This window comes from Notechis scutatus, chromosome 1 (genome assembly GCF_049901735.1).
Source record: "Notechis scutatus isolate UNSWTSFEM ecotype Mainland chromosome 1, rNotScu1.2, whole genome shotgun sequence".
NCBI lineage: Eukaryota > Metazoa > Chordata > Lepidosauria > Squamata > Elapidae > Notechis > Notechis scutatus.
In genome coordinates, this window is record NC_142009.1 from 214,567,633 (window position 1) to 214,594,226 (window position 26,594).

Sequence of the window (26,594 nt, forward strand, 5' to 3'; positions counted from 1 at the left end):
GAATGGTGTACACCTGTTTGCAGGTTCATATTCAGTTATATCAATGGCAAGAGCTTAGGCATAAATCTCATTTTTTTCTCAAGCACAGGAAAAGAGATGGAAGAGGAGAAAAAAGTCTCCCGGATAAAGAAGAAGAGCAAAGAGGTGAAGAAGAGGAACAAACCAGAAGCAAATTAAGAAGGAAAAAAACATTATCCCAAGGCAACATAGGGGAGAGGGAAACTAAGAGATCACTGCCACAAAGTAGGCAAGGGAAGTAAGTTGAAGGTCTGCAATGGATCACTGAACATCCCGAAACAACATGCTTGTCTGGTAATTATGTAGATGCTTACCCCATCCCAGAGCTACAAACCACCAGAAGAACTTTCTGTCGGAGAAGAAAGAAATGGCCAGCAGGCTGTGGAGATAAATCCCTTCTACAAGAAGCCAACTATAATTTGCCATGATGCAGAAGTTAACAAAAGCTATGATCGTCTTGCACCTGCCCTGAAGAGGAAACAAGAAACATTATGAATACGGTATGTTTTATTTATTTTAGTTTTATTTCCTTTCCAGAGATCCTTTGGTCCACTGCGCTTTATTCATCAGTGGTCTATCAGTTCCTTGACCTCAATACCTTAGAACAGGGATCTTCAAACTTGACAGCTTTAAGACTCGTGGACTTCAACTCCGAGAATCCCTCCTCCAGTCATGTTAGCTCAGGAATTCTGGGAGTGGAAGTCCACAAGTCTTAAACTTGCCAAGTTTGAAGACCCTTGTCTTAGAAGAACCAAGCTAGATCAGACCATCTGCACTGGCATTCTGTTATCATAGGCGAAGCATAAAAGCAAGTCATAAATCTACTGAAATATGGAAACCACCACCAGAGTGTTCCAGAGGTCCTCATACTGGATGAATATTAAACTGTATACTTTTCAGTTCCTTTCCCAAGAGCCCTTAATGTGGGATTTTTATTTTTACACCAGCTATGGGTTAGGTAGCATTTTCATCAGGTATCAATCCCAGAATCCTTTGAGTAGTAAAATTGCTTCGGCTTCCGTTTCTTCTAAAGATAATCAAGATTATTAGACCAATTCCTGCGAACATCTGATCTCTTGCAGGGGACAGTATCTTGAGCAAGTACTATTAATCTTTCTACTTTAGCTTTTCTAATCTAGATGACACATATCACTTTCTTCAGTCTGATATCAACTAGGAATTAATCAGAATTGTATACAAATATGTTTGCTCTGTTTCTCCTCTGACCTTATATGACTAATTAATCCATGCTGATCATTTTAACCAAGTTGTTACGGTCACAAAAATCAAAGGCAAGTTAAACACAACTTGTGCCACTTTAAACACTAACAACTTCTCAAATTGCAACTTATTTAAACAAGAGAAAGGTACCAGAATAAGCAATGTGGCAATAACTTTCTCTGCATTTAAAAGAGATAAAAGTGATTTCCCCCCCAAAAAAATTTTTTCATTCTCAAGTAGCTTTTTGATGCTTTAATAAACGGGGTGGCTGTATGTTTCTACTTTCTTACTGTGTGTAATTCACAATAGACAGCATCATCCGTATCCTCTGACAGTATAGGATCTTTGATAAAGTTTGCAGTCACCCTTAAGATGAAAGAAGCAAAAAGCTGGATGTGGATGTAATTCCTTGTACAGCGGAGTCTCCTATTCAAAAGGGGAAAAACAAAAAGCATCATGCAGGATTTAAAATGGGTATTCTCATCAGCCACACGAAGATTTAGTGAAGAGAGATCATTAATATTGTTTATACTGCTTGGAATAATTTGCTTTAATCTGCAGCAGGCTTTCCAACATCTCAGCCAGGCATCTTCCCAGTCTTCTTGCCTGAACGAATGGCACTGGGGACAACATGCAAGGGAGAACATATTGCTTAGAACCCAATTATTTGCAAAGAAGAGCAAATTGCCACTCTAGGTTAATATTTAATGTTGATTAAACATTCAATCGATATGCTGATTAAATTAAAAATGTTGATTTTCAGTGCTGGACACCTCCTAGAATCATTGTATCAGGCAGCCATATAAAGCTACTTAATTGAATTAAAAAATTTATGGATCTATCAGATGGCTTATTTCCGAGGGTAAAAACTCAAAGAGTTCAGCTTGACTTGGGTGAGTTTACAGACACATACATATAGGTTTCCTGGCTGAAGTAGTTTGCCACTGCCTACTTTCAGGAGTTTTTTTTTCAAAAATCAATTTTGCAGTTTAACCTAAAGCTGGTTAAACTGGAATTTTCTGGTAGTCTCACAGCCAAGTACTCTTTGAATCTCAAATCTTTTTGGGCCATATGAACTCTGCTACATCCTGCAACCTAGTTGGGCTTCTGTATGGTAAAACTGATAACTCTAAAATACGTTAATTTCTTGCACAAGGGAAACATGGTATAAAAATACAAAATACATGTAACAAATTCAATGCGGTGTCATACGATCAAGTAAAAACAAATGAAGCAGTAGGGTGGCACATTCTGAACATATCATGAAAAAGTACTGTCAGAACTGTGATTCTCATAATTTCTCCACTCCCAATCCCACCAATAAATGGAACAGGATTCAAAGTATCTCAATGTTTCACCTCATTTAATACACAGAGACATAGTCAGGTGGGTCATTACAAGATAAACTAAGGAAAGGGAAGAAACATATGGATAATTCTTCCTCACCGAAAAGAAGCTAAAATGCCCAGGGCTGCTGCCAGAGCTATGAGAGAGATGCTGCTTCCAACAATATACACGGTCTCCAATTTCATTAGATAAGATACCTGTAAGAAGACATCCAAGGATAATTTTTTTCAGGTAGGAGTTGTGTTCATACAGGAAGCCCTTCAATGTTACTTTTCAAAAAAAAAAAAAAAAACACATAGTAATGTATCTTTTATTTGCAATAAACAGCATGAATTGAGGCAACTGCCTTTCTCTGAAAATCCCAGTTATTTCTCTGGTTAGAATTCAGCCTGATTGAAAACATGGAAGGGACAAAACAAAGAAATATCCCCAGCCAGGTGTGTAATTGCTTTTAGCGTATGTAAATCAGAAGTAGAATATAGATACTACACTAGACCAGAATTTGCTTTATTTGGGGCTCGGTTTGATGTGTGAACATGGCCATTATGATTGGTAAGCCAAGGTTTACAATTTAGAGTTATATGTAAGCTCAGTCACTATGGCTTTTTTGACAGACCATGGCTAATCATGGTCTAGCAGCATGGGTGATCTTCATGAGTACCTATGTGATTGCAGTAGGAATCAATGATCTGAGGCATGTTGCGTTGCCTTGTTCACATGACTTTCGAAGACAACTCCGAGTTCACTTAATTCAACAACATATATATGATCCTGCCATTCCATTTTGAAAGGACATGCACTAAAGAGGCTGTTGAACTGAGCAGTACTACATTAGATCAGTAGGTGTTGCTATTTACAATTATTTTTCTTACATGCAGCAACTCTATCATCTCTGAATCCAAGTAACCAAGCAGAAGAAATAAGCATTTATAGAATAAAGATGAAAGTAACCCAAAAATACATTTTCTGTAATGATAATAAAATGTCTTTGTTCCTTGGATTTTATATCTCACCTTTCTACATCTATTTAAATGGAACATAAAATGCTTAGTGCAATTACAAAAGAACTACATTGCAAAATAAAAAGAATATCATAAAGCAAAGTCCACTGAGACTAAAAGAGCCCATTAAATGACTGCAAAAATAAAACTCTCTCGTGCATGCTTAAAAGTGGGCAAGGAAACAAACGATGATGACATCCCACTGTTTGTATATTGCACCTTCTGATCTAAGTCTGTTGGCAGCATACTCAAGTGAGTTAAATTTTCAGGCAGTCTGCCAGTTCAGCCCCTTGTGGAAGCCACTGTAGTAATCTATTCTGTAATTAAGTAGAGTGTCAAAAACAAAGGCTTGGTCCAATTCTTCCTTCAAAGGGAATAATTTGCTAACCAGACAAAAAAGAGAATATGTATTCCTGCCCTTCCTGGGTGACCTACCTATCTATTTTGCACATCCATGTTTCAAATGGGTAGGTTTAGGAAAGTTGAATCCTTCTTCAAAGTTTGCCCATGCCACAGATATATGGATGCTCTGTGAATTCTTAAATTGGTGGGTTTCGACCTGAATCAGTCAGTTTGGCACTCTATTTATTCCTCATCGAACCTAGTAGTCCTTCAGTGCGCCAAGAGAAAATCCAGTTCCATGTGGTCAAATGATTGCAATTGTATCAGCAAAAAAATATTTCCGAGATATGGGACACTTCCAGACAAGTAGTCTTTCTGATTTACCAATCCTTCTGAATCCAGTTTAAAATGCACCTACTGAATGAGATGGCTTGAAACTATTTTCAGACCTATACAGACTATTAGATACAAGGGCAGTATAGAGTTCACAGTGAATCTCCCATCAATTACTGCTTGCTCTTTTGTCCAATAGCTGAGCAGAAAGAACTGTCAGCCAATCAGGGGTCACCTGACAGCCAATCACCGACTGCCTACATCCTCCCTCTTTCTTCAGGTGCATGCTGTTCAAAGAGAACTGAAGTCTGTTTGCCATGGTGGCAATCCTTGTGGCTTTCACCATTCCCAATGCTGATGTGTTGATAGTGATTCTGCATTTGGACTTCTTCCAATTATAACAGCCTGGTGCTGGGATCTCAGATCTTTATGAGCCTTGCTGGCGCGGTGGTCAGAATACAGTATTGCGGGCAAACTCTGCCCACAACCTGGGAGTTCGATCCTGATGGGGCTCAAGGTTGACTCAGCCTTCTATCTTTTCAAGGTTGGTAAAATGAGAACCCAGGTTGTTGGGGGCAATATGCTGATATTGTAAAATGCCTAGTGTGTTCTGTAAAGCACTATGGGTAGTATATAAATCTAAGTGCTATTGCTATGAGAAGATAAGAAGCTGGTAGAGCCAAGAATATCCGTCCAATAGAGCCAGGCTATCCTGAAGCAGCAACACTATCTTTTTCTGAAGTTGAATTTGTTGCCTTGAAACAGCAATTCTGTATCCATGGCTATAAGTGATGTCACCGATATAGAAACAAAGGTGGACTTTCTTTTTATGTGGACTTTCACATTTCTGCGATTGCTAAACAGTGGCCAAATGTCAGTATATTTACATGTCAATTTTTACATATTCATAACTAATTTATGCACTTGCAAAATATGGGTGCACTTTTACACTTTCATAATCCCCTTTTTTTGTTGGTGCTCTACACGAGGGCCAAATATTAGCCCAACTTTTAAGCTTGCATAAAGACTTTTCTATCATCACATGCAGAAATATTATAGCTGAAGAGGTGAACTCACCTTAGATTCCCATTCAGTTATAGGGGCATTAAGTTGTTTGGCATTTAAGCCACAAGCAATATATGGTTTGGGATATTTTTCTGACCAGCCTTCCCTGGTGCAATTACGATACATAAACCCTGTATTGCAACAAGAACAGGAAAAGCCCACAAATTAAGTACTGAACTATAAATAAGAAGAAAATGTAGTTTTCAATATACAATCAAAACTATTTGATTTTATTGTTAAATTAAAGCAAATATTGATTACTGTAATGTAATGAAAAGGTCTAGCATGACTTCCCATTTCTTTTGCTAAGGAAATTATTTTCTTAAAAAGAATCTATTTTATTTTTTTAGATAGAAAGCGAGGGTTAAAACCAAGATACACACAAGGCCATGCAGAAGGTTCACAGGTGTGCTGTGATCAGCATTGATTGGGTTAATAGGTCATGCATGGGACATGGGGAAGGGGAGCCAGGGTAAACAAGAGGCAAATTACAAAATATGTGGCACAGGACGCAAATATAAAAGGGCCAATTTTGCATTGTGATGCCACCATGCATATTTTATCATTTTGTTATATCGTACTTTATTAATTGATTTGATTCTTTTTCTTAGTTTTTATTGTTTGAAAGGTGGTTTTATATTCTGTGAGCCGTCTCGAGTTGCCATGGGTAAATAGGAGGCAATAGAAATTCAATAAACAAACAAACAAACAAATAAATAAAATTTCTTGAATCGTCACGGTTTATACCCAATGTCTCTGAGAGCGTATTGATGTTTTATTGAATGGATCATTATTAACTAAGTTTCTACAGTGCATTATGTGAGCAGTAGGTGAACTTCTTGTTCATTTCATAAGAACATCAAGCAAGCCTGATAAACAGAATCAAGGATCCATCTAATGCACTATCCCCTTTTTCAGGGTGGCCCCAGTAAATTCTTTTGAGAAGGCATTTCTTCATGCTGTCCTTCTGAGAATCATCATATGAAGGCCACAGCTTCCCTCCAATGTAAGCTCTTCATCAACTGGAATAAGTTATTCCTCCTGACCATCATGGTTAATACACATTGATGAGTTTATCTTCATCAATATAACTGTCTAGATAAGCGGTCCCCAACCTTTCTTGGTCCATGGACCAGAAGTGGCAATAGGTGTGTTTGGGTGAGGGGATGGTTTCATGCACACAATCTAATCCCATGCACGCACAGATGGAGTTTGTGCCCTTGCACAGACCAGTTTGCAACCACTTGCCACTTGCACAGACCAGTTTTCAATGAGCCATGAATTGATAGTGGTCCACAGATCAGCAATTGGGGACCCCTGGTCTAGACAATTATCAAGAGTCACTTTGAGTCTTGTAGGAAATAAATAAGGAAGGAAGGAAGCAAATTCTTAGACCTGTTACTGTTTTGCTTTTTCAATGCAACTCTCAGAGCTCAACCTACAATGTTTTGGTGCCCAAAATGAGCAATTATGGTGTCCTGGGCTTCGGGGATGAGAAACAGACGGAATTCTTCATTTAAGAAAGAAGTCGGTCCAATACAGTTTGAAAAGTAGCCTAACTCCTTCAGCTCCTAAAGCATAAAGCAACTCCCAGATCAGTGGAGGGATTCAAATTTTTTTACTACCGTTTCTGTGGGCTTGGCTTGGTGGGCGTGATGTGGCTTGGTGGGACGTGGCAGGGGAAGGTTACTGCAAAATCCCATTCCCTCCCCACCCACCTAACCTGCTTTCCAGCTCCATTCTCCCATGAAGGCAACAAAAGAAGACCCAGCCAATCAGCTGGGACTCAGGAGGCAGAAAATAGATGGGTGTGGGGCCAGTCAGAGTTGATATTCTAAACTACTCAAAATTTCTACTACTGGTTCTCCAGAACTGGTCAGAACCTGCTGAATACTATCTCTGTCCCAGATCCTCTGAAAAGATGTGTGGCCATTAAATCATGGTTTTCATGTTACCTGTTTGTCCGGTAACTATTTGAAAGGCTCGGGGACAGGGTGCACTAACAGTTTGTCCGACGGGAGAAGACAGCCAACAGGTAAGATTATCCCACATGCCAAGGCATCCGCCTAAGGTGCAAGAACAAAAACACATCCAAATAGTAAATGAATCCCACAGAGGGAAGGGAAAAAAATTGTGTCACGATCCAGACGCTGTGCTTGCAACAACCCATGTGAGGAAAATCAACCTTTAGCACTGAAGATGTTACCTGGTTGAGTAATAAAATGCCTACAAGAAAACAACCAAGCTCAGAGCATCAAGGGCCCCTCATTTCAGCCCTAAGTTACACATATTCTCCTTTATTGGTAAATCAATCTCTGTGAAGCAGAGTAGAAGTGAGCAATAGCCCCACACAATAGCCTCTTTTTTTTTCTGATGCCACAAGTATTTTACAGCTTATAAAAATATACTACAGAGTTCCTCCTATTTATCCTGCGTCTCACACAATGCACTTGCTGTAATTTCAATCAGCTATGCCTGCATTATAAATAAACCAAACAACATAGGTTTTGGCAGTCTACCAGCCTCCATTAACTAATGCCAGTAATCACAAATCATGCCATCCCAGGAGTCTTTATTAATGGATTGCTGAGTGTGCTAAGAAGGAGGGGAAAGGTGGATTGGTCACCTTATCTTCTATCAAAGGTCTACCTTTCACTTTGGTGTTCAGAGCTGTGTGAGATTACTACGGGAGGGCAAGGAGCAAACATATACTCTAAAAGCAGACACAAGTTGGACAGATATTTCTAACTTCAAGGTGTTGATTAATAAGGCATGCAAGGCCATTCTTTTGTTTAGACAAGGGCTGACTAGGTCAATGAAACCTAATTAATTAAAACCAGGAAGAAGTGCATTCCTATTAGTCTTCAATCAACCATTGTTCCAGAAACCTCTTTCTCAGGAGGCAGCTCTATTGCTAATCCTCCTGAATATTTAAGCCTACTTCATCATGTGATGCTAGCATGATAAAAAGGGACATAAAATCCACCAAACGGATCACTCTTTTTACACAAGGGTTAATTATATACTAATTCTTTTGGTACTGTCACTCTCTTGAGGGAGCTGGGCAGTATGCTTTCCACTGTTCAGAAGAAATACAAAAATTGCAAAGTCATCATAATATTTAAATATTTATTTTCTTGTATCCAATGCAATTACTGTGATAGTTCAAAATTGTGGTATCAGTGGAAGGTTTTAGAGATTTCAGCAAGTTAGAGTAGAGATTTTGGCAAAGAGGCTATTCCCAATATTGATTTTTGAAACTTAATCTCAACTCTTGTTCTTCAATGCACAAATTGACACACCGAGAGCCTATCCTAGAATGGTAAGACATTGTGATTTGGAATTCTTTCATGTTCATACCCGACACACCCCTGCTCCTACAAGAGATGTAGACATCAGAAATGTAGGCTAGATCTATACAACACACCATGATTTTCTGGATTCACAGGACATGCTGAACCATAAACAAACCATAAATTAGCTGAACCATAGCTTACCCAAGTTATACAAGCCTATCCTTAGTGCTAATCTTTAGTTTGAATAGGCAGCTGCGCTGATCCCAAAAGAGTCGTGTGTACGTGTGTGTGTGTGTGTGTGTGTGTGTGTAAAACTAGACACAAAGACGGTGTGTGTGTGTATGCGTGTATATATATATATATATATATATACACACACACACACACACACATACATACATGTGTGTGTGTGTGAGTGTGCGAGAGAGAGAGAGAGAGAGAAAGAGAAAGAGAGGTGGAGGCAAAGAGACACACAGAGAGGGAGAGGATCCTAATGTGACATTAATTAACAGTTTAACCTTCCAGCTTCTCTATGGGATATTCTTCCCTGATCAGTATAGCTACAGAATTAATTGCAAATTAGTGTTTGGTTCCCTCTTAATTAATCTTTATTCTGTATATGGGATTATTCTGATCTTTCCTTTTTCCTTTCTGATAATCCTCCACTTCCAGAGTTCTTTAGAAAAATGAAAACATAGACAAAAAGAAAGAGAACTATGGAGTAAATCACCATTTCTAAATTTGCAACATAAACTGTTTAATTAAAAGGTGTAAGGGGCACCTTATCACTAATCATTCAACTAAATCAAACAGGAGTAATATCATCACAAAACTTGCAAATAAGTAATCATATTTTGGCTACAACTTGGAATACAAGTTGCTTATTGAATACCCCAGTTTGGGGGGAAATAAAGGCTGAGTAAAAATCCTGTGCACAGGACCCCAAAATGCTGTGTTTGGATGGTTGTAGAAGAGACCCTGACAAAATAACAGATTATGAAGCAACTAAATACAATAGCTCAAAATTGGGAAAGAAGTGCACCAAGGCTACATAATGTCACCTTACTTATTTAACCTGCATGCAGAAGATATGAGAAAAAAAATAGAAATTGGAATTTAAAGCACAGGGAGAAATATCAACGACCTCAAAGAGATCTGCAAATGCGAAAGACTTAAGGAATCTTTTGTTGAAACTGCAAGAAGAGAATAGCAAAGCCAGTTTGCCGATGAATATTAAAACAATACCAAAATAATGTCAGCAGATAACATGAACTAGTGTAAATAAGCAAAGAAAAAGTTAAGTAGTAAAAGTTTATCTTATAGTCTCATAAATTCACCAAGAGATGTTGACTATAACTGTAAAATAAAAAGATTTTGATTCTTGGAAGAAAATCTAGACAATACACAGACACACAGACTAAGCTGTACCTTAGACAAGATTTTAATGTGTAGAGATTTTATGCTGATAACTAAGATACATATTGTCAAAGCCAGAGATTTCCAGTTATAAATGAAAGACTAGAAGACCCAAAATATGGAAATTTCTCTTGAGAGCTTTGAATTGCCAAAAGTAAAACTTTATTGGATACACCATTTTGGTACTGAAGAATCAAAACCAGTTCTGGTTTTCCCGTGCAAATTTTTGCTTAGTTAAACAATAGGGAATTGTTCAATCTGGCATTGAAGTTCACAATTCTTAAAGTTGCCAAGTTGGGGACCCCTGATCTAAATGGCCCCAATTCATACTCTGGGACATACCTGCACTCCTCAATAATTCATTTCCAGCTGTTTTGTTTGCTTCTTCCTGGGCAAGTGCCGAGGTACACAGTTCTTCTTCCATCCTCATGATTTTTTTGATTTCACATGATGAAATAAAAGCTCCAATCTGCTGTATTAAAAAGTATCATTTAATCACTCTTTCGTTATGCTGATTACAAAATACTGCAGCTAGGTCCTTTTTTTATATAGTTATAATTACAGCATTTTAAAATAACACAGTGACTTGTTTTTTAACAAATCCATAACAGTTCTGAAAAGAACTGTTCAAACTTAAGGACAAAATGGTCAGCTAGATTGCAATGTAGATAGATTATTATTATTATTTTAAAAAAAGAATGCCTTTCTCAGGTTGTTTCACGTTACACCTAATTCTAATCAATGAATCACATAATTCCAGATGAGGCTTATTACACAATCAGTCAAAACCATGATGAGGTTATTCCATCATGGTTGTCATAGGCATATACTTCCAACTGGGAAGGTAGAAAAGTGACCCCCAAAAAATACATTCTTATATCATGATGTAAATGCTTAAAATTCTGGTCATTATGTTGTGACATCATAATGCAACGTGTTGTGACACCACAACCTTCCTTTGTGTCTTTTTGCCCTCTTGGCCTGTAATAGTCATCCCCTGTCGAGGTCTCTTTGTATTCTTCCAACCTTTTTTGCTTAATACAAACAGTGTACAACATAATCTAGATTGAAAATTATTTACTCATCAGCTCTGAAAGTGCCACTGTTTCTCTGTGCCTGCACAATTTAAGCGCTAGCAGTGGGATTAAGACTGTAAATTGTATATTGCTAGTAGGAAGATCCTGGGCAACCTTTTGCAATTCCAAACAAGCAGCCCCATGAGATTTACAACATTCTTGGCGACTGCCTTATATGGTGGTAAAGCATACTTGGGTTTGCAGTTCAGTTTATGCAAGCCTGATTTACATCAACCCTGCCTAGTACACAAGAAATATCTATCACTATAAGTGTAGCTGGGCTAATCTACTTTCACACATTATAAAAAAAAAGTAATATCACCATTATTGGGCCCTGAGTCCGCTTCTTCTATTAAAATCAATTACATATATAAATGAGAAAGTTTTATGCAATAGATACCCCAGAACTGATGATAACTTAGTTTATCTTGACACATTACCTCCTGCAAGGGATTGTTGAATGCTGAATGCCCACGAGGCTATGTCTCACTCAGCCATTCTTCATACAGTTTTCTATTCCTTTTCTTAAAATACTTTTGAAATTCTAATTCACATGCCAGTTTATGCTACAGTAAAATGATTGCCTTTTAAATCAGATTTCTTAATCCATCTATTCCCCTCTCTACCTGGATGGGGTTAGGTCCAGCTAGATACTAGCCAAAAACCAAAAGGAAAGAAGAAAAGGTTCATAAAGAGCAACTGTAGACACAAGGGGGAAAGCATAGGACATTTGGAACATCAAACATGTGCAATTTCTCTATCAAGGAATTACAAAGTTTATTGCATAGCTATATCCAAATCAAGATTTAATTTATAGAGCATTTCTTTTTGTGTATGCAATGATCCATTGGTTATACATTAGGAAGACCTTCTATTTATGCAGCTGAATCATTTCTTTGAGTAAGAGCTGTGAGTCTTATTGGAATTAAGCTTGAGCTTTAATTCATTAAACCTTTTAGAATATGGCTGTAACTCAATCAAAAACATTTCAACTTGATTAACCTAACGTTATGGTTAAGTAACTATACAGGTAGATGTTGCAGTCAGATGCATGGCATCTGCATTAGGTATGTCACACAGAAAGCAAAGATTTCCATAAGTTTGCCATAAGAAGACTGTCTTCAATCCTGGATAGGTAAGATATGAGGCCTCTTAACTTCAATGAAAACAGTCATTGAGGCTGTTTGCAAACTATTTAGGAAAGTTGTAAAACATAAGAAGTTATCTTTATTCCAGTCAAAACTAATTTGTCCACCAAACCAGTACTGTATTTTCAATTCTGACAGGCAATTGTTTGCTGTGTTCTTAGGAAATGATCTTTATTTTCTCCTGTTCTTTCTGAAAAGAGATGCTAGAAATTCAGCCAACATAGAATGGATATCCAATTTTTGAGAAGTCACACTTGGATTTTTCAGGCTTTGCTAAGGCAGAGGTAAAATAGGAGTATCCAACGAAAAACCTCTTATTTATAAATACAAGATAGGCGGATATGACCTCATCGACGACCCTTACTCTGTCAAAGACCTTGGAGTTCTCATATCGAATGATCTAAGCACCAGAGCTCACTGCAACAACATTGCAAAAAAAGGCTTTAAGAGTTGTAAATCTGATCTTACGAAGCTTCTCCTCTGGTAATACTGATTTCCAAACTATGGCATACATAACCTTTGCTAGACCAATACTTGAATACAGCTCCGCTGTCTGGAATACGCACTGTATATCAGACATTAATGCAATTGAGCGAGTCCAGAAGTATTTTACAAGAAGAATACTATATTCCTCTGTTTGCAACAGAATACCCTACTACACCACCAGACTTGAGATTCTAGGCTTAGACAACCTTGAACTACGCTGGCAAAGATTGGACGTAAGCATAGTACATAAAATCATATGTTACAATGTCTTACAGTTAATGAATATTTCAGCTTTAACCACAACAACACAAGAGCACACAACAGATATAAACTAAATGTAAATCATTCCAAACTTGATTGCAGGAAGTACAATTTCAGCAACAGAGTGGTCAATGTCTGGAACTCACTACCAGATTCTGTTGTCACCTGCTCAAACCCCCACTCCTTTACCCTCAAACTAACCTCTATTGACCTCATCCCATTCCTAAGAGGTCTGTAAGGGGCATGCATAAGCGCACAATCGTGCCTACCGTCCCTGTCCTATTGTCCCCAATTATTAGTTCCTATTTCATATATTTAAACTTATGTTTATTCTTATTTCTATTATATTCTAAGTGTTTGACTAAATAAATAAATAAATAATTTTGCTTTAACTGCATCCACTTTTTGATGGTGATTTCTCCACTCCCATCCATCTTTTCACTTTGTCTTAAAATGACATTTAATTTGATTTACTTACCAGTAATCACAAGGAGTTGAGGAGGGATATACAGGAAATATTGAGAGCTTGATGCATCTTGAAGATATGCAATGATATCAACCTCCAGCTGGGAACCGGAGCTTCAATTTCTCATATGGTCAGATGGGATGATGGGAGTTATATGTTAACCCTATCTGAAAGATCATAGGTTTCTTACTTGTAATTTACCAATTGGCCTAACCTTATCCACGTTGGTGGGACAATGACAAGGCTCCAAATAAAAGGGAAGGTTTCTATTTGAGGAAGTTTCTTTAATCACTATACTATGCCAAAGACAGGGTAGCAACTTCAGTTGCCTAATGTTGCCTAATATTGATGGACATTAAAGCAAGCTGTCTGTCATACACAGAGAGCATCACATTTATGCAAGAGGGGTTTTTTCTTTCTTTTTCCTAAATGGCAGATGTTGTATAAAAATTGATAAGCATTATTTTGGAAAAAGAAATGTACGACAGAAGGCATCAAGTGTGAAACTTAGCGGCACCATATCAGATCTGGATTGTAACTTCTGGAAGATCACTCGGTGGAAAGAAAGACAGACAGACAGACAGAATGCTCTTTTCATTCCAATGGATTGCCCAGATTTTTGCAGCCTAGATCCAGTAGCCCTGATGAAGCTTGATCCTTTTAACCATAACCATCAGAAATACAGCACAGTAAGTTAAAATTCTTCTATTTCAACTTGCAGAAGTAAATCATAATTGCCTGAGATTAAGTCAGGACTGGCAACAGGTTTCACCCCAAGTTGTATTCTGCCTTTCAAGAACAAAGCAAGACTTTTTACCTCACCTTAGAGCAGAGGTCCCCAAATTTGGCAACTGTAAGACTTGTGGACTTCCAACTCCCAGAATTCTATGCTGGAGAATTCTGGGAGTTGAAGTCCAGAAGTCTTAAAGTTGCCAAGTTTGGAGACCTCTGCCTAAATATGTCAGAATAAGTAAACATCACATACTGTTTCCTAAAGTGATTCAAGGGCTTGGTTTCCATGCCTGACATTCTAAATACCAAGTGGTGATTTATAAATGTGTGTGAAATAAGTTGCCTGAAAAAGGGAAAAGCATGAAACAGTGCTGCTCCTACAGTTACTCAGTCAGTAACTCATCAATCTTGCAGTAGGTATGGATAGCACATTCTTATCACAAGATAGTATCACAATTGCTGCACCTGCTTATGTGTACAATACGGGGAGGGGGAAGGAGAGGGAGAAGTATAGAGGAAACCATAATGTGGTGGAATGTGATGAACACTCCGCAAAAGATTTTGAGCTTCCTTGGTTACTGTCCTCTAAATGTTTTTGATCAGAGGTGGTATTGAGCAGGTTCTGACCAGTTTTGGAGAGCCGGTAGTGGAAATTTTGAGTAAGTCGGAGAACTGGCAAATACCACCTCTGACTGGGGATTTTACAATATCCTCCCCTGCCACGCCCACAGAACCGGTAGTAAAAAAAATTGAATCCCACCACTATTTTGGATGTCAACTTATCATCCCAAGCTATCATGGCTTTTTGCTGGAAAATTAGAAGACTTCTTGGAGGGTACCAGGTTAGGATGATCAGCCCTTCTCTCCTTGGGTTCTGCAACAGGTCGTGACTAAAAACAACCAAACATCCCTTTTTAAATGCTGCATACCACTCAATGCTAGCACTGGCAATGGTGATAATTTCTATGCACAACTCAGTTTATTAATCACCCTGTGCTATATAGATATATAATACGTTTTAACTTAAGGAAGGGATCCCTGAGATATGAAAATTATTTCAAGAGGTCTCAAGGGTAAAAAAAAAAAAACCTGAGAAAGACTGATCTAGACAGTCGTTCTATATTGTAGCTCTTATTAGTGTCCCAAATGTGCTTTTTTCAATAGGCAACGGGACTTTCTGGTTTTTCTTTGAAAACATTTCGCTTCCCATCCAAGAAACTTCTTCAGCTCTGACTGGATGGTGGGGAATGGAAGGATTTATACCACTTGCAGACAGCTGGTCTCCAGGTGGCCGCTAAAAGAATGCAAATGTAAGTAGGGTTTCCTGTGAGGGGAGGGGGTTGGACTAGATGACCTACAAGGTCCCTTCCAACTCTGCTATTCCATTAAAGTGTTCTAAAAGTAAGCATTCTGACCTCCTGACAAGCCAAGTCAATGGGGAAGCCAGATTCCCTTAACAGCTGTTACTCACTTAACAACGGCTGTGATTCACTTAACAACTGTAGCAAGAAAGATCATAAAATGGGGCAAAACTCACTTAACTACCATCTCAGTTAGCAATAAAAAAATTGTGCTCAGTTATGGACATAAGTCGAGGACGTCCAAAATCATCACTGTTACTGTACTAGATATCCCCAGGAAAAGTAACCAAAATATCATATAGCTTCCCAGGGTCTTCATGAAATGAGTTGAGTAATCAATCACTCCTCTTTTTTTTCCAGAAGAAATGCAACAAGGACAGATTTGCAACACTTCCTCTATAACTGCAAGGGATTATTTCGTTTAGAGGCAAAGTATGGATGTCTCAGTGCAGTCGCTTTTTTTGAATTGAAAAAAGCAATGTGATGCTGAATTTAATTTAATTTGGGCTATAATCTTGCACAGGGACTTGTATCGCATCTGAAGCTCAGCTTAGATTTTGTCTGAGAATAATAATAAACACTCTTAGATTAGAAACTGCTTTGATTAATAATTGTTAGTATTTTGGTTGCCTTTGCTTAATATTTTTTTTAATGGCTTTAATTTTTTTCTATTTCTTTTTTTAATTTTAATTATAAGAATACAACACTGTGTATCCGTTCTGACATTACAATTGTTATACATATATATACAAATTTTACTTCACCATTTACAATCCTCTTCATACATTGTTTAGTCATTATTCTAATCATCATAGCTACTTATAATCAATATTGACTTGATTTAACAATAAATTTAAAATACTAAGGTCACCTTTATATACAATACTAATGTAATATTACTTTGAAAATTCTTGTTTAATTTTATTTGGCTTGGAAATCTTTTCTCCGTGTCTTATCTGTCTGTCTGTCTATATCTACACAGTATACACACACACACAGACACTGACTTATGACAATTGAGCCCAAAATTTCTGTTGCTAAACAAGACAGTTGTTAAGTGAGTTTCGCTCCATTTTATGACCTTTCTTTGCCACAGTTGTTAAGTGAATCATTGAAGTTGTTAAGTTAGTAACACGGGGTTATAAAGTGAATCTAGTTTCTCCATTGACTTTGCTTGACCGAAGGTCTCAAAGGGGATTCCATGACACTGCAATTGACATAAATATGAGTTAGTTGCCAACTGTCTAAATTTTAATCACCAGTGCTGCAATAGTTGTAAGTGTCAAAAACAGTCATAAGCCAACCTTTTTAGTGCCATTGTAACTTCAAATGGTCACTAAATGAACAGTTTATAAGTTGAGGGGCTACCTGTATACACGCATTTATACATACATGCCCACTCTTTTCTTTCGTTTTTTCCTTCTTCTTGGTTGCACTTCAAATTGTGTGTGTGTGTGAGAGAGAGAGAGAGAGAGAGAGAGAGGGAGGGAGGGGAGGGAGGGAGGGAGAGAGAGAGAGATCCACTGGGCAGGTGATTCTCCATAGGAGAAGCCTTCTGTCTTGTTTCAGTTCCTGGCATTTTGCTCTCCCAAGAAGCAAAGTCACAATGCCACTTTGTCAATGGGATCATTTTGCAAACAGGACAAAATTGTGGAAGTTAACATCTTAGACCAGGGGTGGGCAAACTACGGCCCGCGGGCCACATCCGCCCATTGGTCATTTTAATACGACCCGCCTCTGAAAAAAAATATTCCCCTCTGAAAAAAAAAATCAGGGCCGGCCAAAGAGACCCGCGCTGCGCGCCAAAAAATCACACACACAACACGGAGCTGGGCAGCCGCTTCCTGGTGGCGGGGCTGAGGTCGCCGCCTGGGAACGCCCACTGCTTTCCCTCGCCAGGGCCGGGCGGTGGCGTGTTGCCCTGCGCCGCGTGGCCCCCGCCTGGCAGCGCATTTCTCAGCTGGTCTCCTCCTCCTCAGCCATACAGAACAAACAGGCAGAGAAGGAGGAGACCAGCCGGCTGGTTGGGGGAAGCTTTCTGCGTCGAAAGAGGCAGCTACTAATCTCCAGCTTTGCTCCACTTCTCCAATGGTCCGGCACCACCCTGTTCTATGCGCTGGCTGCTCGGACTTGCTGGGCCTGACACATAGAACAGGGCGGCGCCGGATGTTGGAGAAGCAGAGCGGAGCCGGAGATCATTAGCCGCCTCTTTCGCAGCACAAGCCTCCCCACTGGCCGGCTGCTCTCCTCCTTCTCTGCCTGTTTGTTCTGTATGGCTGAGGAGGAGGAGACCAGCCGGCTGGTTGGGGAAGCTTTCTGCACCGAAAGAGGCAGCTACTAATCTCCGGCTTTGCTCCGCTTCTCCAATGGTCCGGCACCACCCTGTTCTATGCGCCGGCTGCTCGGACTTGCTGGGCCTGACACATAGAACAGCATGCTGCAGGAATCTCGCGACAAGCCCCAGGACATGTGGTCACCTGCTGGCTGGCCGGGCCAGGCCGGGCTGGAAGAGGCACGTTCTCCAGGAGAAGGAAGAAAGCGTGCTCCGGGAGGGCGGGTGCCGGGCAGGTGGGCGGATGTTCCGGGACCACTTAAAGGTCGACTTTAAGAGTGCCCCCATGGAAGAAGCCGAGCAAACGTAGTGGCGGCAGGGGTGACAGGGCATGTGTGTCCCTCCACAAGGAGTATGAAGGGAGGCAGACACCGCACCTCTCAGGAAAAAGTAGGTGCCAAAGCCCTGGTTGTCACCTGGGAGGGGACCGTGGAGGATCCATCACATGCTCTTGTTGCCCCGCCACCTCTACTTTTGTTCTTGTTCTTGGCTTCTTCCATGGGGCGCTCTAAAGTCAATCTTTAAGCTGGAAGACATTTTGTTAGATCGCCACCAACTCATCGTTGGGAGAGGTGTAGCCCCTGAATACACGAGAAGTCTTGGGTAAAGTTCTCTGACTTTTAAAACGCATCCGTGCGGTGTTTGCCTCCCTTCATGCTCCTTGTGCATGCCGGGAGCACCTAACTGGAGCAAAAGAGAGCGAAGTTGACTGCTATGAAATGAGCACCTTGGCTTCCCCTCTTGCTCCTCACAGTTGCCCTGAGCTGGTGCGGTTCTTTACTTGGGCAGCCAGACGCCCGCAGCAGCGCCCGCAGCAGCAACAGGCAGTTCCGCCCGGGCTCCGCTCAGGTGTCCGGCTGGGGCTGTCAGGAGTTGCTACCGCCGGCGCAGCTCGCGCGCTCCAGTCCTGCGTTGCCTTGGGAAGGGAAAGGCAAAACCAGGAGCTGCTGAGCCTGAGCCTCCGGTGCTGCTGCTGCCATTGCAAAGCGCCGCCACGGCTCTTCCTTTTTGCCTTTCCCTTCCCAAGGCAACGCGGGACTGGAGCCACGCGGAGCTGCGCCGGCGGTAGCAACTCCTGACTCAGGGGGCCTCCGAGGGAGGGGAAGGAGGAGAGAAGGGGGGGAACGGGGGCGATTCCCAAAAATCTTGTGCTGACCCGGCCCGTCTGTCAAATTTTAAAAGTCAATGAGGCCCCCGAGCCAAAAAGTTTGCCCACCCCTGTCTTAGACAGAACCACAGTGCCACATTACAACTTTGTTGCAGCTTATGCAGGACTAAGGCACAATTACATCACAAAAGTCATAGATTTTGTAAATAATGTTGATTGTACCTGAACAGAAAAGTCACAGATGACTTCTGCTACTTATTATTTATCCAATACTATCATAGCAAAACAAAACAAATTATCTGTCATTTAAAACTTATAAAAATAAATGCAATATTTTATTCAATTCATTTTTATTTCCATTTACCATTTAGCTTCCTTTAAGTGATAACCCTCTGTGAATAGAAAAAATTCAAAATAAACAATAAATTTATAAACCGAATAATTACAACTTTATATAAATGTTTACATATTCATCTTTTTATTATTAGAAACATAATAATTTCTATTTATTTATACCATTATTTGCAGTCTCACCTGACAACTATTCATATTTTAATATGTGCTTGATTATTTGTTTCATCTCTATATTTTGGGCCTCAGTTTAAACCATACTAAGCAATATTTAAACACAAGGAGCAAGAAATAACCTTTTAATCAGACATACATTAGCACAGTTCTTACTTTTAGAGTGAAATTAGTGTATCAATTATAATAAATTATTATACAGAACACAGTAAAATATTTATGTTTGACTAGCAACTGGCTTTATTTTCTCCTTGACAATCCAGCAAATTGCTGTCATAAATTATATTTTTACAGACTGCATAACAAGCTGATTATTCTGTGACTATAATGCACAGCGCTTGTGCGTTTTGGTCTCTGAAGCACAACCAGACAGAGTTTATGCAACCTACACATTTTAATTTTGATCAGGGCAGAGTGGAGTCTCCAAAGTTCATTCTCATATTTTTTAATAATCCTATTGAAAGAGTTCTAAGATATTTTAAACAACTCCAGACCCTGGAGTCCCCACCTCACTCCATTTTACTTCACAATCCTATATAGATACTGGCTCAGAAGCAAATGCCACTGAATTTTAAAGAAGTTGTTCTGTATACTGGATTGCTCCAATCTCTCTCTCCCATATTTTTCTTCTTCTCCCTTTAAGTGGGTGGACAGAGACATTTGGCTTCCTTGCTACCAAATACAGTATTCCCCTGATCAGTTACAGTCCTTACCGTTAGCTCCAGAGATGTGAAGACAATTAACCTAAAAACCCACATGGCTGGTGCTTGTTTCTTCCCTTCACTCCTTGCACACAGATCAAAAGTTACCTCCATGGGTTCCTAGGTGTTCTTCCCTCTCTCCCAGATAATGTGGCTTTCTGCATCTTGCCAGTGCTGTTATATCTGTCCCTGAATACAGCAGGATGCTTCACCTCCAGTCACAGGCTGTGTTAGGGTTTGTGCAGTCGAGATATTTCCACCTCTCTCTTCCATTACTCACTGTTATCACCCCATGTCAAGTTGAAAGATCAATCCTTTGTGTTCCCATGGATAAGGGAACAAGTCTGGTTATGGGACAACTGCATTCGTTTCACCAAACCAAAGATAAATCTGTCAAGGCATGGAAAATAACAAAAATTGTTCCAGAACCTGGAAGGAATAAAGTGGCGGCACAAACCAATTTCTGGCAGAAGAAAAGCCGCTATCCATGGGGTGATTCAGCTAGGCTGAAACATTCTGCTAGTGTTTGCCCTGTGCAAACTGCATTTCCCAGGAGCACAGATACTCAGAGAGTATCTTTGACAGACAAAAATGTATGTTCCATCTCACAGGATGGCTGTTGGTTGAATGGAGTAGTAGGCACTCTTTCCTCCTTACTTGGGCAGAAAGCAACATCAGTACAAAGCCATCTGTGACAACTATAAAATTGCATCTATACCTATATGATTCTTTAAACAAAAGGGAAAGACAAGACATAAATTTCATAGATGCACACCACGAAACTTTTGAATAACTGCAGGTTATATTGATGTGGAATGTGGATGGATGAATGGAAGAATAGAAGAGAGAGAGAGGGAGGGGAGGAAGGGGAGGGAGAGAGAGAGAGAGAGAGAGAGAGAGAGAGAGCAGAACTCAAAGTTACAACAAGTTAATTTTCAGAAACAAAATGGTTCAGAAGAGGAAAGAAAGTAAGACAAGAACACATATTGTTTCATTTCTGTTTAACTTACACAGCAAATGCATCATATATATAGTGTGTTGGGATGAGATGAAACTGGAATAAAAGTTGAAAAGCTTCAAAGCAATAAGAGTTTGTGGTACATAGATATTACCACTTGGTGCAAAGGACTTGGAAGTGCTTATTACAGAACAGAAAGTGTTGTAGTTTTCTTTTGTTGAGCTCAAGATAGATAAAGATGGACAGTGTGCTGGACAAGCATCTGGTCCAGTGTTGGGATTCAAATTTTTTTACTACCGGTTCTGTGGGCGTGGCTTGATGGGCATGACAGGGGAAGGATACTGTAAAATCTCCAGTCAGAGGTGGTACTTGCTGGTTCTCCAAACTACTCAAAATTTCCACTACCGGAAATTTCCAGAACTGGTCAGAACCTGCTGAATATCACCTCTGATCTGGTCCCATCTTCCCAGGGTGGAGTCGGGGCTGATGAAGCTGAGCAGATGCCCCTCCTGGCACTGGCCAGATGCCCTTCCCTGACACCACATGGCGCTCGCAGCAGAGGTTTTTTTTTATTTGCACCCTAGGGAGAGAAACATCTGCTGCTACCTAGGATTGAACTGAGAGCCTTCCCCACACAAGGCTTCACCGCTAGGCCACCACACCATCTCTTCCTGGCAAATAGAAGAGAAAGAAATGGAAGCAGTGACAGATTTTATTTCCTTGAGCTACAAGATCACTGCAGATGGTGACTGCGGCCATGAAATTAAAAGATCCTTGCTCTTGGGAGGAAAGCTATGGCAAATCTAGACAGCATATTCAAAAGCAGAGACATCACCTTGCCAACAAAAGTCTGTATAGTCAAAGTTATTGTTTTCCCAGTAGTAATGTATGACTGTGAGAGTTGGCCCATAAGTAAGGCTGAGCATCAAAGAATTTGATGCTTTCAAATTGTGGTGTTGGGGAAGACTCTTGAGAGTCCCTTGGGCTGCAAGGAGATTAAATTAGTCGATACTGCAGCTAACTTTGTAGGCTGTCTGTGTCCCAGGCTTGGTTGAATCTTGCTGGGTGATACAATGAAGGGGAATTTCCTATTGTGGCTGAATGGCTTTGCCCTGAAGGATAATCCCATCATCCTGGAGCTGAGATATTTTGTTTTGTAGAAAGACTGGCGCAGTCTTTCGTCTTGTAGATAAGCTGGCTCCAAAATATCTGCTGGGGGTAGGGAGCTGGGGTCTTTTGTTTCTGTTTCCTTTAAGATTTTTATTTCTCTTTTAGGGGAAATATTCTGTCTTTCTAATATTTCCTAGAATATTTCATTTTTCTAGGAGAGGGGTGGGTGCTAGCTTTCTACAGCATTCATTGCAGATAATGCTGTTTATCTTATCACAATGCTGTAGAAATGATAAAAATGAGCATAGTACATTTGCAAACCTGTAATTTCAGGGAACCTCAAAAGCTGGAACAGTTCCAAATGGTTTATTTAAACATTTATATCCTGCTTCCCCTCCACAGGCTTATTTGCAAAAAGATATAATCCAGACCTAGAAGCTGTTTCAATTGGAAGGAAGGTGTATCTTGGCAGGAATGGGAAATATGCAGCCTTTGCTGAGCTTCATCTTACAGCATTTCTTGACAGTGGGCTTACTAGCTGTAGCAGCTGCAAGCTGTGTTTTAAGAGTGCCATAAAGTCTCCACCATTGACACAGAGAACAATGGAATAAATCAAAAGATGGCAAGAAGAGGCTCCCCTCCCATGGAGAGCCTAAACTGAAGGAAGTAATCTGGTGCTGGAGGTCATGTCCTAATGCAAGGGTCTTCAAACTTGACAAGTTTAAGACTTGTGGATTTCAACTCCCAGAATTCCTGAGCTGACTGGAGGAGGAATTCTGGGAGTTGAAGTCCACAAGTCTTAAAGCTGTCAAGTTTGAAGACCGGTCCTAATGCTAAGCTACCATCTGGGTTGATTTGAAAATATATGCAGTGCAGGTAAGAATTGCACTGTATGTTTTTTAAAGGGAAAATCTTTAAATGAAGCTCAGAGCCCAGTGATTTCACAAACATGTCCTTAAAGGGATTTTGGAAATTGTACTAAAGCACTTTATTAGACTGTTTCAGTACAACTAGCCTACAGTCCTGGGATTTTCTAGTAGTCTTCTATCCTAGTGCTCTCAAGACCAGTTGTCAGTTATTTGCTGCTACCAAGCTGACCGACATAGGCTGTATTGACACATAGGTATCTATACAATATATAATACTGACTGCAAAATATGGATTACTGTATATATCCTTTTAAATATGTAGTCTTAGCAGCTAAAAATGTATCAGCGTATTTTTACAGTGACTGTGCTGGCACATTTATTCCTCTTCACTGTTTTATTTTTTGATATTTTCTTGGATATAGTTTTTTGGGAAACAGCTTTAAAGTCGAACCATATACATGATGTAGCTGAGATAATAAAGGCAACAGGAATGAGGGTGTTTAACCGTGTCCCTCTTTATTAATTCTACCCGCCCCATTTCCTCTTTCAAATTCAAATTAAAGTCTTGCAATCCCTTGGCCGTCTCGGCTAAATAATTAATTGCCGTTCATTAATTGCCACAACTTGCTGCTGATTAATTGCTAGTAATTAATTGTACAGCGCTGTCTCTGTTATTCAACTCCAACTCTTTTCTAAGAGTTGCAACGCAACCCTAACAAGCACAAAACAATTCTGCCTTCCACGACTGAGAAAGACGCCGTACGTTTTGTTCACCGTCCGTCAACATGTTGTATCTCTTCCCTCCCAGGGTTAGAGAATGGTACGGTCCAAAGCCCGCTTGGCGCTCTAGAATGTCGCAGTTGACAACTAGCATAGCAACCGAAGCTTTTGAGACGGGCGGGCGCGAAGTGGTTTGTTAGCTACAGATCGCACCTGGCTGGTTCACCGGCTCAGTCCTTCCTCTGTGGAAGGACCTCCGTTCCTGGTAGGTTCGCCGGTCCTTCCAAGCGAAGGACAAACTAAAACTGGGAAGGGCCGTGGAGGAGGTAATTGAGAGTTTCTTGGGTCCGCTGCAAATGCAAAGACTTTTCCGTCGGAGCAGCGCCTGCCCGCTTTGGTCTAGTAGTGGCTTCTTTCTGTTTTGCCTTAAGACTAAAACTTGCACATTTTACTACAGGTTCTTTGTCCACCTCACCAGAACGCTCTGCTTTAACTAGTCCCCTGGTCAAAGAATCATAGCTTTTAGAAGGGACCTTAGAGGTCTTCTAGTCCAACCTTCATCCCCGTATCCTCCTTAAGAGATGTATGTATGTCTGTATGTGTATGTATTATTCAACTCCAACTCTGTGTGTGTGTGTGAAAAACAGCTATGTGAAAAAGTCCTGCACGGTTTAAGGTTTATAACATTTTTTGGATAGGCCATTGATTTTATGATATTTTATGCTAACTGCTATGCAGGTACTGTTATATTTAAATAAATACTGGTGGTTTTAAGTGGAACACATAAGCTTTTTGCAATTTGGTGCTGTTTGGATGGGAATTGTGAATTTTCTTACATGCTTACAATGCATGCTTACAATGACTATGAAAACAGATTAACTGATGCATACCCAGTGGCATACGTGTTGCAATTACTAAGGCTGATGCTAGTGTTTTGTTAGCATTTTTATTGTTTTTGGCCCTGAAAAGGATCGTTTAGGTAACCAAACATGGTTACTAATATGAAATTGGCCAGCTCTTATTGCTTATCACCAGGTGGCATCGCTTAGGCAGAGACTGTATAAGCCTTTGCACATGATCTTTGGTGATAATGTGGTGCCAGGCTGCAATAATAGATTCAATCAGCTCCTGCTTGGTCTTCAAATATTTCTTGCTTATTTCATAACCAATCTTGACCCACAAGTTCTCAATTGGGTTTAAATCCAGGCTCTGAGCTGGCCAATCCAGGAGTCAAACACTATGCTTCTTTATCCACTGCTGGATGGACTTGGCTCAGTGACAAGGAGCGTTGTCATCCTGGAAGTAAAAGTCCTTCCCTACAAGTTGCTGAGCTGAAGGAAGCATAGTGTTTTCCAGGACTTCAGCATACTGCTTGGAATTCATGATTCCCTGCACGATTTGTATCCAACCAATACCAGAAGCAGCGATACAGCCCCAGATTATCACGTGCAATGGATGCTTCACAGATAGATTCAGGCAGTACGGTCTAAATTCTTCAGCTGGAAATCTTCTACTTATTGCACTGATTCCCAGTCAAGTAGAAATTGCTCTCATTACTGAAGATGACCGTGACCCACTGTTTGTTGGTCCACTTGGCATACTTCTTGGCCCATGCATGTCGACAAGAGCGGTGAGCATCTGTGAGCAAAGATTTACATCGAGCCCTGCAGCCTTTGAGCACTCTGGCAAGCAGTCTGCGACACACTGTGCTTGTGCACACTTTTACATGACATGTTTCACCCCAAATTCTTGTAATCTGAGGTGAGGTGAGTTTCCTGTCAGCCATCGAAATGCATTGCAGAGCCAGATCTTGCCGTTTTGTTGACTTTTTTGGTCTTCCAGAGCGGAGCCTGTCATCAACTGAACCAGTTATTTGGTATTTTTCAACCACTCTGCTCACTGTGGTGCGATGGCATTTCACTCTCTTGGCTATTTCTGTACAGGAGTATCCCTCTTCATGAAGCACAATGATGTGATGCCGCTGCTCAGTACCGGTAAAAGCAAAGGCCTTCAACCTTGCCTGCAGCCAGAGCTAAATTAAATTTCTCGATGCTTTTCATGCCTATTTATAGTCAGAGTATGACAAATTGATTTGCTCATAGATTTAGCCTCTGTGCATTTTGATTGGTCACCCAAAGCTCGCTGCTGATTGGCTACTTTTGATCCTAACATTCTAGAAAATGCAAGTTATGTTTGTTTTTAGCACATAAACTCACTCAAAACCTTAAAAAGAATTTGGTGATATTAATAAAAAATATACATCCCAATCTAACTACATAAATTTTTATCAAAGTACTAATTTGGCATAGTTTCTATGAGTGAAAAGTTGATTAAACGTGTAAATACAGCTTAAAACTGAAAGCGTGCAGGATTTTTTCACACAGCTGTATATACACACGCGTGTGTATGTGTGCATGTATATGTGTGTATATATGTATATACGTGTGTGTGTGTGTAATATACTGTATATATGTGTGTATGTGTGTATACACACACACACAAGCAGGGGACTTTAATTGGTGCTAGGCATTACACTGAAGGTTTCTTTTTTTTTAGCAAGCATTCTGTTTGCTGCTAAATCAGTGGTTCCCAAATTGGGCGGTACCGCCCCCTGGGGGGCGGTGGGATGCCTTAGTGGGGCACTAAGAGGCAAGGGGGCTGGCAGGGGGGGCGCTAAGAGGCGGCAGGGGGGCGTTGGAGGA

At 40.2% G+C, this 26,594-nt stretch overlaps 2 protein-coding genes across 2 annotated transcripts in view; one reads left to right on the forward strand and one right to left on the reverse strand.

The window, feature by feature from the left end:
- SCTR (secretin receptor) overlaps positions 1-20,349 on the reverse strand; it is a 31,573-nt gene extending 11,224 nt beyond the window's left edge. Inside the window, exons 1-7 of the mRNA XM_026665312.2 lie at positions 20,248-20,349; positions 10,382-10,511; positions 7,283-7,393; positions 5,340-5,458; positions 2,686-2,783; positions 1,530-1,665; positions 333-486 (exon numbers count right to left, since the gene is read on the reverse strand). Of these exons, the coding sequence (XP_026521097.1) occupies positions 333-486; positions 1,530-1,665; positions 2,686-2,783; positions 5,340-5,458; positions 7,283-7,393; positions 10,382-10,511; positions 20,248-20,349 (850 nt within the window). The remainder of the gene's footprint in view (positions 1-332; positions 487-1,529; positions 1,666-2,685; positions 2,784-5,339; positions 5,459-7,282; positions 7,394-10,381; positions 10,512-20,247) is intronic.
- Positions 20,350-24,050: 3,701 nt separating this feature from the next.
- The window catches only part of CFAP221 (cilia and flagella associated protein 221), a 37,931-nt gene continuing 35,387 nt past the window's right edge, over positions 24,051-26,594 (forward strand). Inside the window, exon 1 of the mRNA XM_087950177.1 lies at positions 24,051-24,157. The gene's annotated coding sequence lies outside the window, so the exon portion shown is untranslated. The remainder of the gene's footprint in view (positions 24,158-26,594) is intronic.